Below are 17,436 nucleotides of genomic sequence, written 5' to 3' on the forward strand. Positions count from 1 at the left end.
AAAAAAAAAAAGGTTTTAGTAAAGTAAAGCATTTGAGTTGGCATGCATTGCAGATATTTGAGTTTATTTTTGGACCCAAGTTATGGTACTAATAATAGAAGTCTAAATTCTTTCAGTATTTCATGTAGTCACTGGTGTGTGTGTGTGTGTGGGGGGGAGGTATTCACTCTATCCAGTTAAGAATTGGAATACCAGGCACTCCTCCTGCTGTATGCCTGGCTGTGTCTCTCACGGAGCTGTGGCTATGCTGGCATTTGAAACCTCGTATCTAAACGTTTGAATCTGTTTGTGCCTTGCTCTGCAGGGTCCGATATGGCCATCTTCTGCCTGCTGTGTGGCAAGCGCTTCCAGACACAACCGGCCTTGCAGCAGCACATGGAGGTCCACGCGGGGGTGAGGAGCTACATCTGCAGTGAGTGCGACCGAACCTTCCCCAGCCACACCGCCCTGAAGCGCCACCTCCGCTCCCATACAGGTAAGGAGCTACCATAATATTATTATTAATAATACTAACATTATTAAGTCATTTAGCAGACACCTTTTATCCAAAGCGACTTGGAGGCAAGGGGTGAACGATGCATCACAACTGCTGCTGCAGAGTCAGTTGCAATAAGACCTTGGTTTTTCCATCTCCTCTGAAGGACGGTGCACAAGGAGGTTGAGTGACTTGCTCAGGGTCACACACAGTGAGTCAGCGGCTGGGATTGAACCTGGAACCTCCTGGTAACAAGCTTAAACCACTGGACCACCAAACCTCCTATTGCATCTGTCCGGTAAAGACTCTATTAAACATGACATGTTGGGGCTAATGTACACGTCTGTATGTATGTGCCCTTGTCCCTAAACCTTAGAACAAACACAAGCAACATATTTGTATCAATAATTTTACAGGTTTAACAGTATCTCGCTACCCCCACCTAGTGGCTCGACAGTGATTACTTCATCTCACCGAGCAAGTCTGCTACCACTGAAGGAACCACAGCACGGCTGCAGCTAGAGAACATTGATCGAGACAAAGACACGAGAACAAGAGAACGTACCAAAGAGACATGGCTTTCGCAGGATGACTCATCGATTTCAAACCGTGTTGCTTAAAAGCTTCTCTTCTCCTTCAGAAAATAAACCAAGTTCTGTGTTCAGGACGTCACGTTGAAGCCTGCCGGGTCCTTGAGATTGCAGATTGTTTGAACTCTTTAAGGTTTCTGTGGTGGAAACTGACGTTTCAAAAGAGCTGGCCTTGCTTCGCCTGCAGCCTTGATCCAGTTAAACGAAAGGGCTGTCCAAATACAACAGGCAATTGCAGTAGCCACCTGCCCATAGTTACATATTTGAGTGGACAGTCAAACGTTACTGGCTTTCTAAAACTCAAGTATATATAAATATATGTAACACCCTACAGTAAAAGATGGATGAGCCAGTCATGTGCCTGTATAGCCAGATAAATAGTAGTAAAAAGGGATGTATAAAATAAAAAAAACACTAAGGATTGTGCTGTAAAGAGAGACAGCACACTGCTGAAAAAGCAGTCCTTGTGTACAGATATATATTTATTTCCTTCAGAATTCTGATTCCTTAGGTACCATTTGACACAGTTACTAACCACATTATTAATAACACTACTCCCTATATCATCCAGCCATGTTAGGTATGTGCAGTATTAGTGATGAGGTGTGAAAGTGGATTAAACACACACACACACACACAGATTCTTCTAAAGATGGAGCCCGGGCTGCATCCCGTTTTCCATTCCGCAGACAGAGCAGCACTGCCTTCTTAATATTCCGTTGTTGTTCTCTTCTTGTGTTTTATTCGGAGCCCATTTGCCGTCTGTGGCGGGTGTTTTGTGTTCGCAGCTGTGTTTGATAGCACAGGCCAGCGGAGGCTTTGGCATTGATGGATCCCTGATTTACACTGCTTATCGCATAATGAACCCCTCCGCTGTGTGCAGAAGGCATTTTTTACAGCCCGCCGTGTGGCACTTGGCCATAGCTCCCAATGTATCCGCCAGGTAAAACTGCTGGCAACGCATTGGGGATCGCAGGTGCAAATTGGTGGCCTGAGGCAGGGAATCGAATTGGCTTCTCGTTCTGCATTACCATGTCTAGATTATTAAGATTGTGTGTGTGTGTGTGTGTGTGTGTGTGACAGGATTACCATGCTCTATGCGCAAAGAGAAAAAAAAAAATGTTAGGCATGTACAAGGCTACTAGTTTACATGATCATATCTTCTTTAATTAAATATTCTTAACATCCCTTATCAGTCTGTTAATACGACGTGTGAGAGCACAGGAAGAAAAAAAAAAAGACCATTAATTTCAATTTGACTTGATGCGCATTTCAAGTGCTTTTGTATCCAAGGTGAAAGAATAGTGTTCAGTTTTTATAGGCTGTGATGATGAGTAACTGAGCTTATTTTCATGTTGTATTGTATAATAAAGTAAAGCCGTGCCTATAAATTGTGCATGTAAATATAAATGGCCTTGACATACCCTGTTACTGTGGAGCTGCTAAATATATGCAATCTTTTGACATACGTTTGGATTAAATTGGATTCCTAGAACTAATGCAAGGTAAAGCATCCAGGATACTTCATTATTATTCACCTCGAGTACATGACAGAAGTACAGTACATTCTGGTTTGTGTTAGTGCTTCAGAGCTGCATTCTTTCAGACTAGGGAAACGAAGAATTTCTTAGACGGAGGCACTGATAACTTCATGCCAACAAATGAAGACTGTCAGTCTGATTGATTCTTTTTTTTTCTTTCACCCCCCCCCCCCCCCCCCCCCCTTTCCTTCTTCCAGCCGAAGCGAAATCACTGTAAGCTGGGACGCACATTTAAATGTGCAGAGCATTTAGGTGCATCTATAAAAGCACCCCAGGAAACTGACACTGTCTCTTTACAGGAGAAGTGGGAGCACAAGCATGACAGTACATAACGAGAAATGCAATTTATTCCCAAGCACGAATGCAGTTTGGACAGCAGGGATAATGAAACGCGTAGGTCATTGCTGATGACTTAAACCTTCAGCAGTGGAGTAAAATGCATTAAATATCAAGAACATTACACGCCTGGCAGCGTCTCGCATCTGTGCAGGGAGAAAATGATATATGGGCAGCTTCGAGTCATACACAGGAAAGCAATTAGGGCCAGGCACAGGAGAGGGACTGCACGTATCATAATAGCTCTGATTATTGACATTTGAATATCCATTACTTGTGTTCCCTGTCTGGATGGGTACAGTCCCCCCTCCCTGAGATAGAGACGCATGTGATTTACACTAACCTCGAAGAGACGGCTTCTGTAATATACTCCCTGTGGCTCTTAACATTGCCTTTTACAAAGGCCAATGCTCCCCTGGTTTAGGTCAACAGTAATAGGTGTTCAGATATGGTTTCTGTTGCTGCAGGGCTTTAAGTCTGTAGACTGGATTTCATTGTTCAATTGTGTGACTGCTTTAGATTTGATTCTGTATTTACGCAAACACAAATCCATCATTTAAAAGCCACAGTAGTTGGATTGTGTGCAACGATACACTGTGTCCGTACAGTCGGTTAGTTCCATTAGTGTATTGCATTTCAATTTGTACGCTTACTTCTGCGAAGGATGAATGCAAAATTATATTATCTCCTCTTTATGGGATTCAGATCCCCAACCAGGATTCAAATTTGGCTAAATTGACTTCCCTTTAACTGTTAGCTTGTAGTAGTAGTATTATTATTATTATTATTATTATTATTATTATTATTATTATTATTATACTGATAAGGTTTTTACATATCATTTACTACCACCCAGTGTCCAAATGTTGTAATGGGGATTATCTGAATAAAACGGCAAGCATCTCTCAGTGTGCGCTGAATGTAAGCCAGGAGATTGAGGCCGGTGACAGTCCTGTCGTCACTGCTGTTGTGTTGTCCCCAGGCGACCACCCGTTCGAGTGTGAGTTCTGCGGGAGCTGCTTCCGGGACGAGAGCACCCTGAAGGGGCACAAGCGCATTCACACCGGAGAGAAACCCTACGAGTGCAACGGCTGTGGCAAGAAATTCAGCCTCAAACACCAGCTGGAGACCCACTACCGTGTGCACACAGGTAAGAGCGCTGCACTGGCGGGGGGACTGGGAGTGCTTACACCCAGGATACAAGACGGCATAGACCGTGAGGCAGGGACAGGGTGCTGCAGTTTACAAACAGGAAAGGTAGTGGGCATTTCCGTTTTTGTTAGGTTTGACTAAGAACTTGTTCTGTAGGTCACAATGTGTAGTTTTCAATTTAGACCACTAGGGTGAATCTGACCTACAGTACAGGAAGTTATTAGGTGCCAGTTAGTAGCAACTATCAACATGCCATGTTTTATTGTTAGCTTTTTAAAAGGAAACTAAACAAGCAAATAAACCAAAAAAAAAAGTTGAAATAATTTGTAACCCTTGGTTCTCTGTTAATAATAAATACAGTATATGATTAAGAAACGTAGTCTCGTTGCATGTACAATATTAGGTTGTGTGCCTGATTTTGATCTCTGCACATGTCTCCTGGCGCTGGCAGATTTCAGCACTCTCTCCCATTCGATAAAGCAGCTGTTCATCTTCTTGGGTTGTCGAGGAAGTCTGTCAAATAATTGGCTTGTTTTTGTGGTGAGGGTCTCCACAGTGAACAGGCTGTGTGTAGATAACAGGAACTCTGACAAGCTGGACGGCAAAGGCCACTGGCGTGTAAAGGAACAAGCTGATGAATCATTGACACCGGCAGCCCATTGTCAATGCTGGATCAATATTTGGGGTTGCATTTGCAATTCATTATTGCTGTGTAATCTGTGGCTGCTGTTTTCCAGTGGAGTTATTGTGTGTTTATTGTCGGTGTTGCTCGGGCTGTGCTGTTTTTAGTGACTGGTGCAAGATGGAGAGGGTACACAGTGAGCACATCCATGGGGATTTACATAAAGGGGTAAACAAGACTAGACAGGACAAGATGGGTGAGTGGAAGCAGTGATGGAGAGGTGTAGATTTCACATGCAAAGGGTGGGGATCGAGGAAATCGCAGAGCAGGGGTTAGGAGTATTGCACTAGTTGTTATTGCCTATACAAGAAGACCCAAGTGTTGTGTTTTTTGGCCAAATATTGGATAAGTTTAAAAAGCAATCATGAAAATGTGAGTTATATATCTATGTGAAATAGTGATGGGGGAGGCACTGTGAAGACAGGAGGGGAGTGTTTTGTCAAGCTAATGCTCAAACTGTACAGGACCTCCCACATCATGCTTGTGTAATGGGCAGTGTTGTGTGATACACTGCCATGACGGATGACGAGGTGAGACGAGGTTAAAGGCTGGACGGTTGAAGGCAGACCATACCGACTCTTTTGCATTGTGGTTAAGGCGCTCGCTGGCGGTTCGCGGGAGACTTTAACACCCCCTTCGCTGTCACTCTTGTGTTTTGCAGGAGAGAAACCATTTGAGTGCAAACTGTGCCACCAGCGTTCCCGCGACTACTCCGCTATGATCAAGCACCTGCGCACCCACAACGGAGCCTCCCCTTACCAGTGCACCATCTGCCTGGAGTACTGTCCCAGCCTCTCCGCCATGCAGAAGCACATGAAGGGACACAAGCCGGAGGATGTGCCCCCAGACTGGAGGATAGAGAAGACCTACCTGTATCTGTGCTACGTCTGAGCGAAACAAGAAGGAGAAGATGGGGAACAGAATAGTACAAGTGAAAGGGCTGGGCAGAGGATAAAAAGGAAGGAGGGAAAAGGAGGGCTCGGTTTGTAAGACTGGGGGAATTGTGACCTGTTTTTCAGGTGTGCACTTTCTGCAGAACTGACCACTGCTTAAAAAAAAAAAAAAAAAAATACTGAATTACACACAGATACACACAAACAACATAGGATTTCTGTAAGTACTTGTGGAATAACAACAACTATTTCATGCTTTCAAGTCTCTTTCTTAACTTCACAGAACCCGGGAGAGGGTTATGATAAGCTTGCCAGTTTTTAAGGTTTGAAAATCAAAACAAGGTTGTGCCAATAGCCCACAGCCAATAGATCAAAACAGAGCAGGATCCCAGTATTGAGCCAGTGCCCAGATTGTAGGGAGGAAAGATGGGTCTGTACTGGCTGTGGCAGTCCTTGTTTTGAGGTGTGTTTTGACTCCTTGTTGTTGTTGCTGACCAGTAATAAGTGAAAGGGTAGCTCAGCCCCACACAGTGTTAAATAAATAACCCCTCCCCTGCTGGCAGATTGTCTTTGTTATTCATCGTGGCTTATGTTATGACACGCTGTGGATGCTTTGAATAAGGCTCCCCCTGCTGGACATGCCCCAGATGGATACCGAGAGCACTTAAATCCCCAATGCTTGCAGCCTTTACCATGTGTCATGATTCGTATAACGGCTGTCCCCAGAATAGTGGTGGGAATTCGTATACCATTTTAAAACAAGTTACGCAATATGAAATGACCCCCCCCCCCCCCCCCCCCCCCCGTGTGTGAATTAATAAATGTTCAGGGTTATGATTTCATATATCAGTAAATACACACATGGAATGTTTTTCAAAGTCAAGGAGATCTCAAAACCCGACTTCTTCTTCTCCTCCTCCTCCTCTTGATTGCGTGACATTTCTTGTAAAGTCCTGCCATTTCGCTGGTTCTGAAAGTGATGGTACAGCAACAGCAGTCTGTTAATATCGACTGTCATGCCCATACCGTAGCACTAGGAGCTTGTTCAGTATTGTGAGGAACTCCTATATAGCAACTGAAGTATTCCCGGTTTGCAGCGTTCACAATACCTCCTTGGAAGTACATGATGACTACAAACAGGGAGGCAAGTTTTGGCCCGATCTATAAAACAGAGTACAGCCTGTCTGTCTGTTTTTTGTTTGTTTGCTTGTTTTTTTAAAGAAACTATTCCCTTATTTCAGAATTCCCCATTTGCTCCCTAAATATTGTGTGTACCAGAGATGTATTACTATTATTATTTACACTTTGGCTCGTGTCAAAAAAGGACAAACACAAATGCAAAATGTGTTTTTTTTTTTTTTTTTTCAGTACAGGGTTTGCAATTCATGAATAACATCCATACACTAAAACCGTTTTCATGCTAATACGGAAGAGACCAAAATGTGTTTTTAAACATTTTGGCCTTCAAAATGCAGTAACGACATATCTAAATGAACTGCTTGGATCAAAACGCAGTCAAGCTATTAATATAGCCAGCCCTGGTGATTTAACAAATAAGGCGGAAGGAACTCTTTATCTACGGTGAATATATGTATAAATATATATATTTTGTTTTTGCTATATTTTTTTTTTGTATCATTGTGTTTTTCAGCACATCGTACTTGAATTACCTCGTTTTTGTGACATCATGAGCTGTATGAAAAAAAAAAAAAAAGATGATGTATTTACTTTCTTTTGTCAGAAAGTGATGTCACAAAATGGTGACGTACAGAGGCGGGGGGGGGGGGGGGGGGGGGAGAGGAGTACTTCAGTGCCACAGTGAAAATAGCAATTATGTTTTGATTTTTCATTGTACTTTGTGCATTATTGTTACCAAAACTGGTATTTTTGCATTTAAAACATTAAAGATTTTATTTTTGATTTTATTTTGGCATTGTTTTGGAAGCTACCTCCTGTTTTTTTTTTTTTTTTTTTTTATTGTTGCAAAAGCACATTCTGCAGTATTTGTGTTTTGCTTTGTGATGTCATCGCAATTTCATCTCATGCTTTATATCCAGTCGTATGCTGTTTTTTTTGTTTTTTGTTCGTTTACCTAATTTAGCAACATTTATATAAAGAGTTAGAAAGGTATTTAGTTTTAGATAGGACAAAAGGGAAAAAAAACTGGTTTGTTTATGGTTGTCCTCCTCTCGTTTCAATTTATCGGTGGAAAAATGTTTTTTGAAACCTCAAGACTGGGTAACAGTTGAAACGGGAGGGCTTTACAGTATAGTAAAAGTATACTACTTTTAAAGAGAGTTGAAAAGAAGTGTTAAACTTGAAATATGTGAATAGAATTGTAGTTTTGAAATAATGTGAAAAAGTAGGTTCAAGGTTATTGAATCTGTAAGGGCAGGTCAAGTAAGCATTAATGCAGCGTGTGTTGAACAGTGGTGGACTGCAAGTGGTTATCAAAAAGAAAGAAATGGTAGTTAACAAGTTCCTTGAGGCGCACGGATTCCAGTACTAGAGCCCGCAGAACCCATTTGATATATAAAATTGTGATATTTTTGTATTAATTGTCAGTCCCTTTTTCCATTCGTCATGTTTTCAGCAGGGTAGTATGTATCTTTGTTGCCCTGCCCCGTTTTTTTTGTAATGTTGAACATAAATGTGTGTGAAAATGTAGTATTCAATGTTTCATTCCAGGGGTAGTAAAATCAGAGCGGTACTGAATCTAACTGAAGTTGAGACATTGGAGTATGATGCTGCTGATTTGGTTAAACACAACATACATTGATAATTATACTTGAAAAGGCTGAGGGAAGAGGGATGTAGAGTACAATACATACATTCAATCGCTGTGACTGGAAAGCACACTAAACCCGGTTTTGTCAACATGGTGTTTTACATCTGTTTGACAGCTCCGTTAAGTCCTGTGCCACACTGCCCAACACTAGTATGATGGATTCCTTTTTAAAGGAAGTGGTTGTCCTTCTTTTAAATAGAAAATATACCACCACAAAATCAGCCAGCATTATACAAGTATTTTCGAATGAAAGACAAAGTAACAGGTGACTTAGTGTTGATTTGGTTCTGCCTACGATGTGACTCTGGAATTTGCTTAGCTGTTTCTTTAAACTTTGTGCCTAAAATGTTCAACAGAATGTCCATGTATAACTGTGTAGTGTTCCTGTACCTTCAGAATAAGTGTGTGTTTGTCATCTAATGGGGGTGTCATGATAAAAATAAAAAATAAATACATAAATTGCAAATTCACATCTTTTGCGATTGGATTCCAAAGTATTTTTTCAATCTGTTGGCTGTCATTGAAACAATACAGAATGTGTCGATTTTCAAGTATTTCCAATATCAGTTTTCATTTATTCTGTTGCTCACCCTTTTGAGTGATATAATTAATGCTGCAACAAAGCTCAGCACAGTCTTCTGGTGCCAACAATCAATTTGAAATGTTAAAATGGGAGCTTTGAAAACAGGATTCCGCTGTATAGCAAGCACTCAGACAGAAAAAAAAAAGACAGCTTATTCTAAACGTTTCAAGAAATGTTTAACGATGCAATGTATGTTAAACTATAAAGCTCAACGACAGCAATCTCTGATACCTTTCACCAAAACAAAAAATGTACATTTATAGAAGTTAAGTTATGGAGTGCATAACCAACTGTTTGCCAAAACTCTTTTCAGGAACTCTGCTTTGGTGTAGCCCTTATTTCTTGAAGGACCAGGGTATTCTGGTCTTGGCACCCACATCATACTGAAGTGTCGTCTTCTTCCAATGCGTTCTGCCATGCAGCTTGGCAGCCTTTTTTTTTTGCAGACACACAAAATGGGAAGAATCTTGGTGCAGTCCACAAGTAATGCACTCTATAGTAATAACAAAAACCTATAGTCAAAGTTATCATGACATCCCAGGAGGTCAATCACTGTGTTCCAGGGTGGTGTGCAAGAACGAGTAGCCATTTCATGCAGTGGTGTCATGCATGTGCCATTCATCTTTAGTCTCTAAAAATGTTCAGATAATGAAACGCCAAGGTATCCTTTTTTATATATATATTATAGCACTGAGGACCAATTGCCCTGTCTGACCAAGTGTAAAAGCTTTTGTTTGTGTGTTTTGCTGGTCTGTTTTTTTTTTTTTTGTGCGATGGCACAAGTGCCAGTCTGCTCTGTATTATTATTATTATTATTGTTATTATTATTATTTTTTAAATTGATATTATAGTTATGTCTACCTCAGCACCTCTTCTAAGCCTAATCTTTGAAGGTGCCAAATGTATTATTGTTATTTTCTTCTTTTTGTCATTTGGTTAACTCTGTATGAAGTTTATTTGCATTAGTAGTTTGCAAGGTCCTTTTGTCGTCTTTACCAGTACAAAAAATGCTGTCTTCTAAGTGCTGCAGTGTGAAGTCATGGCTGCAGATCCTGTGTTTTATTTGTTATTTCTTTAAGTGTAGGTTCAGACACATCTCTGTGTAACTTTTCAGTGTTTCTCTGATGGCGTGTGGAAAAAAAATGTAAAAGAAATAAGAGATCTAATACTGCAGGTTTTGTTTTCTCCATGTTGTCACTAAGTGAAGTTTGTGCCTTCAGTAGCGAAAGAGAATATTTTTTACATCCTACTAACAGTAGATTTTTTTGTAGTGAACATTTTTTGTATTTTTATTTATGAGTCTCATAAGGAAAATAACAATGTTCAGTTGTATACCTTGAATCTGCAGTTAGAAAAAAAAATAAATAAACAAAATGGACTTAAGTTTGTCAGACTGGTTTTTTGTTTTTTTTCTGAAATGTTAAATACAAGCACACCTTCAACACAAATATGTAGCAGTACATTGATTCCCTACGTGTGAAATCTCAGCACCTTTTCAAACCTGATTTACCACAATGTGAGCCAAATAGGTAAATACTGTATGTTATGATGCCAAGCCAAAATATAACCTGATCTGCTTGGAGTTGATTATGTAATGACTGGATGATTAAGGCTAAAGTTAGGCTATTTTAATAGTCCACTGTGAACCCCAAGCTGACAGTGTCATATTACTTCTTACGTTTACAAAGAAAGCAAAACACAACCTCATTTTTAGCATTCCTGTCTTCAGACTAGATTCTTGCAGCGATTTGAGTCCGAATCATTATGAGTAGGATTTTCTCAGAAAGCAAACACACACCCAATAAAGTTACCAAACCAGCAATAAACAACGTGGACGTGAAATGCATGCACCTTGTCAGACACTTGAGGTTTCTTAATCGTTTTAAAGTTATACTTGGTGTGTTGCCCTTGAGGACACAGTGTGATGATTTGGAGTAAATGGCTTTGAGAATCTAGCCCTATGTTTCAGTGATAATGTTTTACAGGATGCGTCTATAGGATGCAAACTGATATAATTGGATTGGATATGCGTAATTCTTCAGTACGGGCTTTGAAGAAAACCTCTTCACTCTGCTACGTGCAATCTTCCTAACAGTCCCAAGTGTTTTTAAAGTGTATTTTACAGTGAGTGAAGCAGCTATGAGGATTCCAGGTTACCTGAATCGCTAAGCAAGCACTCTTAATTCTGTTAAATAGCACCACCACCCCCAGGGAATCCTTGCAACTGTCGGCTCCTGTTACTCGTCAAGTGACTCAAGCGCCCCGGAGAAAACGATGATTTTAAATTACAGCAAGTACCTGGGGTACCGTCTTCACAAAACAGCTCTGTAACTAAAACTAACAACCATGGAGTTGCTTTGCAGTGAGCGAATGAAGATGAGAGAGTCCACACCTTCCCTGTATCGCAAGCCCCTCCCTGCACACCTCTCTTCATTTGCAGGGAATCCAATTTAGATTATTCTCTCTGGTGCACGTTGACATTTTCGCTGAAAGTAATTGAACATCTTGTTTCTGTGGATTTCACGCTTCATCAAGCTTTCACCCCTTTTACAAAACACAAAAATGAACTAGGAATTCAAAATTGAACAAGGTCCATTAAGGAACACTAGTTGATCGTTCTTCTGAGTAAATAACATACTACCCTTTCCCTAAGATTCGCAATTTAAAATACATGTCGGGGCTTTTTTCTAGGTAGACTGTATATTCACCATGGCGATGCTCTTCTGATTCTGAGTCTGTGTAGATGTGTTCACGCTATAGCTTTAGAAAGCGTAAACTGGTCATCCTGAAAGGTAACCTTCTACAGCGTGGTACTGGTAAACTCTACAAGGGGTCAAGGGGGACAGTGCTATCAAGGTGACCGTTTTGACAATGCTAAGTAAAGGAATGAGTTTGGGACCTTGCTTAGCCCTCAGAATGAGCTCAACACAAAGCTGGTCTTGTTTTCCGATTTGCAGGCCCCCTCCGTCCCTGGAGACTCTTCAGAACGAAGCCTTTTTCCAGCCCTCGACCTGACCTTTGACCCGTATCCAAATTCCAGTTCTGTTTACCAGCCAAACAAGTTTTCTTGTTTCTAACCCTTCGCCTGCTTCTCAGGAAAGGTCTTCCTGATGATCTGTCATAGTATTTACAAAGCTATCTGTACCTGTCTGAGAACGGCTTAAACCCCCCCACCCAAGACTCCCCTTTCCTGATTAGCACAGGTCAGGTTTCCTCCTCTGGGGTTCCGTTTTAATTACAGCATCTTGAAAGAAGTACCAAAAAACAAAACAACGATGTCAAATGTAATTGAAATGTAATGCTGAAATTGTCCGAGATACCACATTTCTTAACCCAGTCTTTTTCATTAGAATTGGATCCCAACTAAATACTTTTAAACAAGCAAAGTAAAACTAGAATGTATTTATTTATTTATTTGTGTATGTATTGTCTTACGATCGAGCGTTTTAAGGTAATGGAAAAACAGTGCTCTTTGAGTGGACCGTGCTGGTGTGTACTGCACTCAAACGTTTACTGCTTGGGTTTTTCTTCTATGTATTATAAATGAGGCAGTGCAGTAGCGTACCCTAGTGGTGGAAGCTGGAATAGAATGCCCCCTTCTCACTCGCACACAAACAAAAACACAAACACATTTCTGCCTTAGTTCATAGCTATATAAAGTCTGATAAACTAAAATCACTTCTAACTTGAGACGGGGAAGCGCCATAACGCTGCAGATTCGATTGTGATGCTGTAATAGCAAGTGTTTTAAAACAGAGAGAGCAACACATGCCTTGATTATTCCAGCTTGATCAAACCAGAGTCAGTCTTTCCAAGAAAACGCTGATGTCGTTGCAGGTAATGGGAAGTGATTAGACCACGGTCACCAACAGATCCATTACACTAGCATCTGGTTAGCATTTGACCTTTTCTTGTCTTTATTGAAGTTAATAAATCACCAGGCTGGGAATCAGTCGGATTACAGTGCAGCTCTGCATTTGATATTTTAAAAAGCTTTTACATGTAAAGGACTGGTAAAGTCCCCAATCTAGCGCTGGCAGCAGACCTTGATGAAAATGCGATTCATTAACTACTCAATGCACTGATGATAAAGCAGTACAGGCGAGATCATCTTTCTGCTGATATCTTCCTGTTCCCACAGGACAGCATTCCCTCCACAGGTACAACCTGTCCCTAAAATGTGCTGTCTATGTACGGAAGGGGGCAGCTTATTTTATTTCCAAGGACTGCTTTGACAGCGTCTAGAAAAGGGAATGCAGAACTACCCCTTTAAAAAAAAATTGCGGTGTTTTTGCCCCCTTAGATAACTTAAGGTTTATCCCTTTATTCAAGACTTCAAAGGCTCACAGCATGGGTCATGTGACCCCCCCCCTCGGGTATGGATGAGAAGAGGTGAGTGAATAGTTTGCTGGTCTTGAATAGGCTTTGTGTGACAGGCAGGGGTCCTATCCTTACATACTCTTTGACCCAGATATGATCTAATGGATAGAAAAGAGCTCTGACAATGCGGCAGTGAACGGGGGAGCGGTCGTCTCCAAATCCCTTTAATTGTGTTCACTGCCAGGCTTTGCGGACAGATCAGGCCAAGAGGAACTGAGCATTTGTGTCATGTTCCGTAACGCAATATAACATACAGCTGTGTACCTTGATACACTGCGAGCAAACTGATATAATTGGATTGTAAATAGCAAAGCAGTCACACTTCAGATAAGTGTCTGTCACTGGGAAACTGAGTCGCTAAAACGTTTAGTATACTGGGATCAAAGTTTGGGAATTTTTGTTATTCACTAAATGATCTTGAGTGCATTAATGACAATGGTAGCACAAGGGCAGCTACAATGGTGTAAGCCACTGCTAGAATTGTATGAACAAGACTGTCAATCCATGTCAGTTCCCGTATATGCTCCTGTATCAGAACCGCACTGCACACTCCAGACCTATGCTAATGTTTTTTCAGGATAATACGCTCAAAATAAATGGTATGTTTTTTTTGTTTTTTGTACTTTTCTGTAATGGTGCCAGACGTGTTTAGTTTATTAACTAGCTTACTAATATGACTAATAACAAATGTTTTTGTCTTATTAGGTATTTAATGCATGTTAACACTTATAAACGAATAACTATATACACATAAAATACACATAAAATACACAATTTTTTTCTGTTTGTCAAGTATTTTAGTAATTGATCTGTATTCTAAATTTAAGGCCAAATAAAGAAAGACAAACAGAGGACACTATACCTATGATGATGATGATGATGATGATTATCTAGAACTAAAACAGTGAAGCTGTATTTGTGCTGGCCATCAATTCAATATTTTAGAGAGGAATGTCGCCCTCTTGTGGTTGAAAGCGGTATTTTACAGGATGTAAAATTCTACAGGACCAGTCTTGGGAAGGTGGGTGGGAATGCTGCTTCAGTAATGCATTCAGGAGGAGTAGATGTTGGAACGCTTTTGTAAAAAAAAAAAAAAAAAAAGAAATGGACTGAAAAGGTAGTCTGGGCTGTTTTTTTTAAAAGTGTAGGTGAAAGTTTGGAGGAGAGGACTGTAGATCAGAAAAGGTAGGACAATGTATTTTAAAATCTTACGTACAGTACTGCACCTGTCACAGGTAACACTTTCTTCTGTTAAGATTTGTAATGATTCATGATATTCAATTCAATAAGGCAGTGATGTATTCCAGTCAATCTTTCAGCTACTGATTGAGACCATTGCTACCTGAAGGGAAGAGCGCCCTCTGCTGGGCGATCTTCCCTGGGGATGGGTAAGGTTAGGCAGGCCTATGTCAGGTGCGACAGGGTGTATGTCAATGACTTCCAAGAGGGCTGAATATACATATTGAGGGATATGACAAGGCTTTAGGACCCAGGGGAGCATGAGAGTCGGATGGCCTGCCCTCAATGGTGGAGCCTCTATTGGGCTTCATGTCCATAATTGTTAAGGGCAGAATCCAGGGAGATTGATGGGGGTCAGTCTCACCTGGCAAGCAGTGAATTAATTATTGATTAATAATCCCCGGGAGGAGATGGTATTCAAACTGCAGCTTTTCAACGTGTAGTTGTGAGAGAATGAGTGCAGGAATGGGAAGCCAGATGGCTGCTGGGAACCTTAAAAAGGTAAGACGTGTGTGTGTGGAAACAGGGGGTTTGGTTTGTTTTGGTCTGGGTTATGCTTCTGTTTTGTTTGTGTTGGGTAAGGGTCTAGCTCTCCCCAGGCAGTTAGATTGCAAGGATAACCAGTACCCACGTTCAGTTTCAGACTTTCAAGTCCAGCGTTTGTTTTGTTCTTTTCATTTTGTGAAATTCTTGCATTTAAAGGGCCAGTGGCCTTATTTAATAAATGCAGTAATTAAATGATACCCTACAATGGAATACTGCTATCAACTGAAGACACTGTTGGCATAAAAATACAGCAATTAACATCCTTTATCTTTAAAAGCCAAAAGACAGCATCTGTGTCTGAAACAAGGACTTTCCTAATTAAGATAATCTCTGGCGCACAATGAATGAATACATTAGAATCAGATCTGAGGAATATTTGCTACTTTACAGTCCCTTCATGGCCTCATCCAAGGGCAAAGATATTTTTTTTCGTATGGTAGCTGTGATCCTTGATTACACACGATACAGTCACTTTATTAACCAGAGTCACAAGATAGGCTATCAGTATCTAAGACCTAAAGTGGTTAGCTTGGTGTTACGCCGTCTATATTTTCCTAACATTACAAATTCTGAAGTGATTTTTACGCAGTGCGCTGAAGCCCATAAGCGAAGCAGTGTGCACTGAGGCCTGTGCAACACTAATATGCTTCCCCACCTCACATGCAAATCATTGTTCCTTCTTCTAAGTTTCATTTTCCAGCCTTTTCCATTTGACTCTGGGGACGTCCATTTATCCTGCCACCACACTGTAGATTCACTGCCTATACAGCAGGTATTCGGGTCGTACCTGAAACAGGAAATTTATTGGACTTCAAGTGGTGTCAGGAGGGATCCTAATACCTACTGCACAGGAAGTGTATCTATGGTGTGGTGGCAAGATACTTGTGCTTCATTTAATGTGGAACTATAAACACTCAGTAACTGAAAGTCATTGGTTGTAATCCAAGCCACTGGTGCATGAATTTGAATAGTGCAGCTTTTTATAAATGCTGGCGATTCCGATGGACTGTGATGGTATCAAGAGTTAGCTTCAGTTAGGTTCGCCATCACACTGCAGAGTGGAGTTTATACTTTGACATTTGAAGCTTGGGTTTCTGCTGTTTAGACCACTTTAACACATTAAGATAACATGTCTCCGCACTTACTGCTTCTATTATTGATGAGTGTTAGAAATAATTATTTAAACAAAGTGATGTCACACCTCCATTAAAAACAACAGCAGTTGATTTGGGGTCGGGTGTTTAAGTGGGACGTGCATGCCTTCAAACTGTCAGTCTCGGGCTAAGTCCCCAAGTCTTGATCAATGCGTATAATAGCTGTGGTTTGCTGAGTCACTTGAAATTATGAGGGCTTGGTTTCTTTCACAGGGGCGTTTCTCCTTTGTTGGAAAGGAGTCTCATTGATTGAACTGGAATCAATGGTCCCATGTACTGTCTCTTTTTTTTCTTTTTTAACTATACACTTTAATGATGCCATTTATTTAATCATTGCAAACCCGATGAGTGCCTTTTCAGCAAGCTAAAATCATTAGGACAAGTGCATTCGTGTCAGTCCTGATGCCAGAAGAAATGAAGACCCCATCAGTGATGAATACCAAGCTCTTACTCTGTATAGGGCTTTACTCAATATTAGCCTCTATTCAATTGAATAACCCCAAAAGTTCTGTGGTGGTAACCAGAGTAATGCACCAGGTGCTGTCCATGGTTATGATGTAAAAGCAGCACACACGATATGCACACGCAGTGCAATATGCTTTATTTTGGGTAATGTTTAATAGTAGTTTCTGTCTACAAAATCAGTTTATGCAATTTAAAAATAATGCATTGTGTGAAAGGTGTTTCATCTTATAAGATGTTGTTTTGCACAGCATGAGCAGATAGAACCCAAACTGCACACAGTCTCCTACGATAAGAGACATGCATACACACAAAGTATTAACTTGTATAACACGACAAACTGCACACAGTCTCCTACGATAAGAGACATGCATACACACAAAGTATTAACTTGTATAACACAACAAACTGCACACAGTCTCCTACGATAAGAGACATGCATACACACAAAGTATTAACTTGTATAACATGACAAACTGCACACAGTCTCCTACGATAAGAGACACCCATACACACAAAGTATTAACTTGTATAACACAACAAACTGCACACAGTCTCCTACGATAAGAGACATGCATACACACAAAGTATTAACTTGTATAACAGGAATGGAGC

At 40.7% G+C, this 17,436-nt stretch overlaps 1 protein-coding gene across 3 annotated transcripts in view; it reads left to right on the plus strand.

Annotated features, from left to right (window-relative positions):
• Window positions 1–6,463, plus strand: part of LOC117397484 (zinc finger and BTB domain-containing protein 16-A) — an 89,307-nt gene extending 82,844 nt beyond the window's left edge. For all 3 annotated transcript variants that reach the window (XM_059010405.1, XM_059010403.1, XM_059010404.1), the window contains exons 5-7: window positions 305–475; window positions 3,925–4,092; window positions 5,438–6,463. In XM_059010405.1, coding sequence (XP_058866388.1) covers window positions 305–475; window positions 3,925–4,092; window positions 5,438–5,667 — 569 coding nt within the window. In that variant the 3' untranslated portion in view covers window positions 5,668–6,463. The remainder of the gene's footprint in view (window positions 1–304; window positions 476–3,924; window positions 4,093–5,437) is intronic.
• Window positions 6,464–17,436: the final 10,973 nt, after the last annotated feature.

Source organism: Acipenser ruthenus, chromosome 40, assembly GCF_902713425.1.
Source record: "Acipenser ruthenus chromosome 40, fAciRut3.2 maternal haplotype, whole genome shotgun sequence".
Lineage (NCBI taxonomy): Eukaryota > Metazoa > Chordata > Actinopteri > Acipenseriformes > Acipenseridae > Acipenser > Acipenser ruthenus.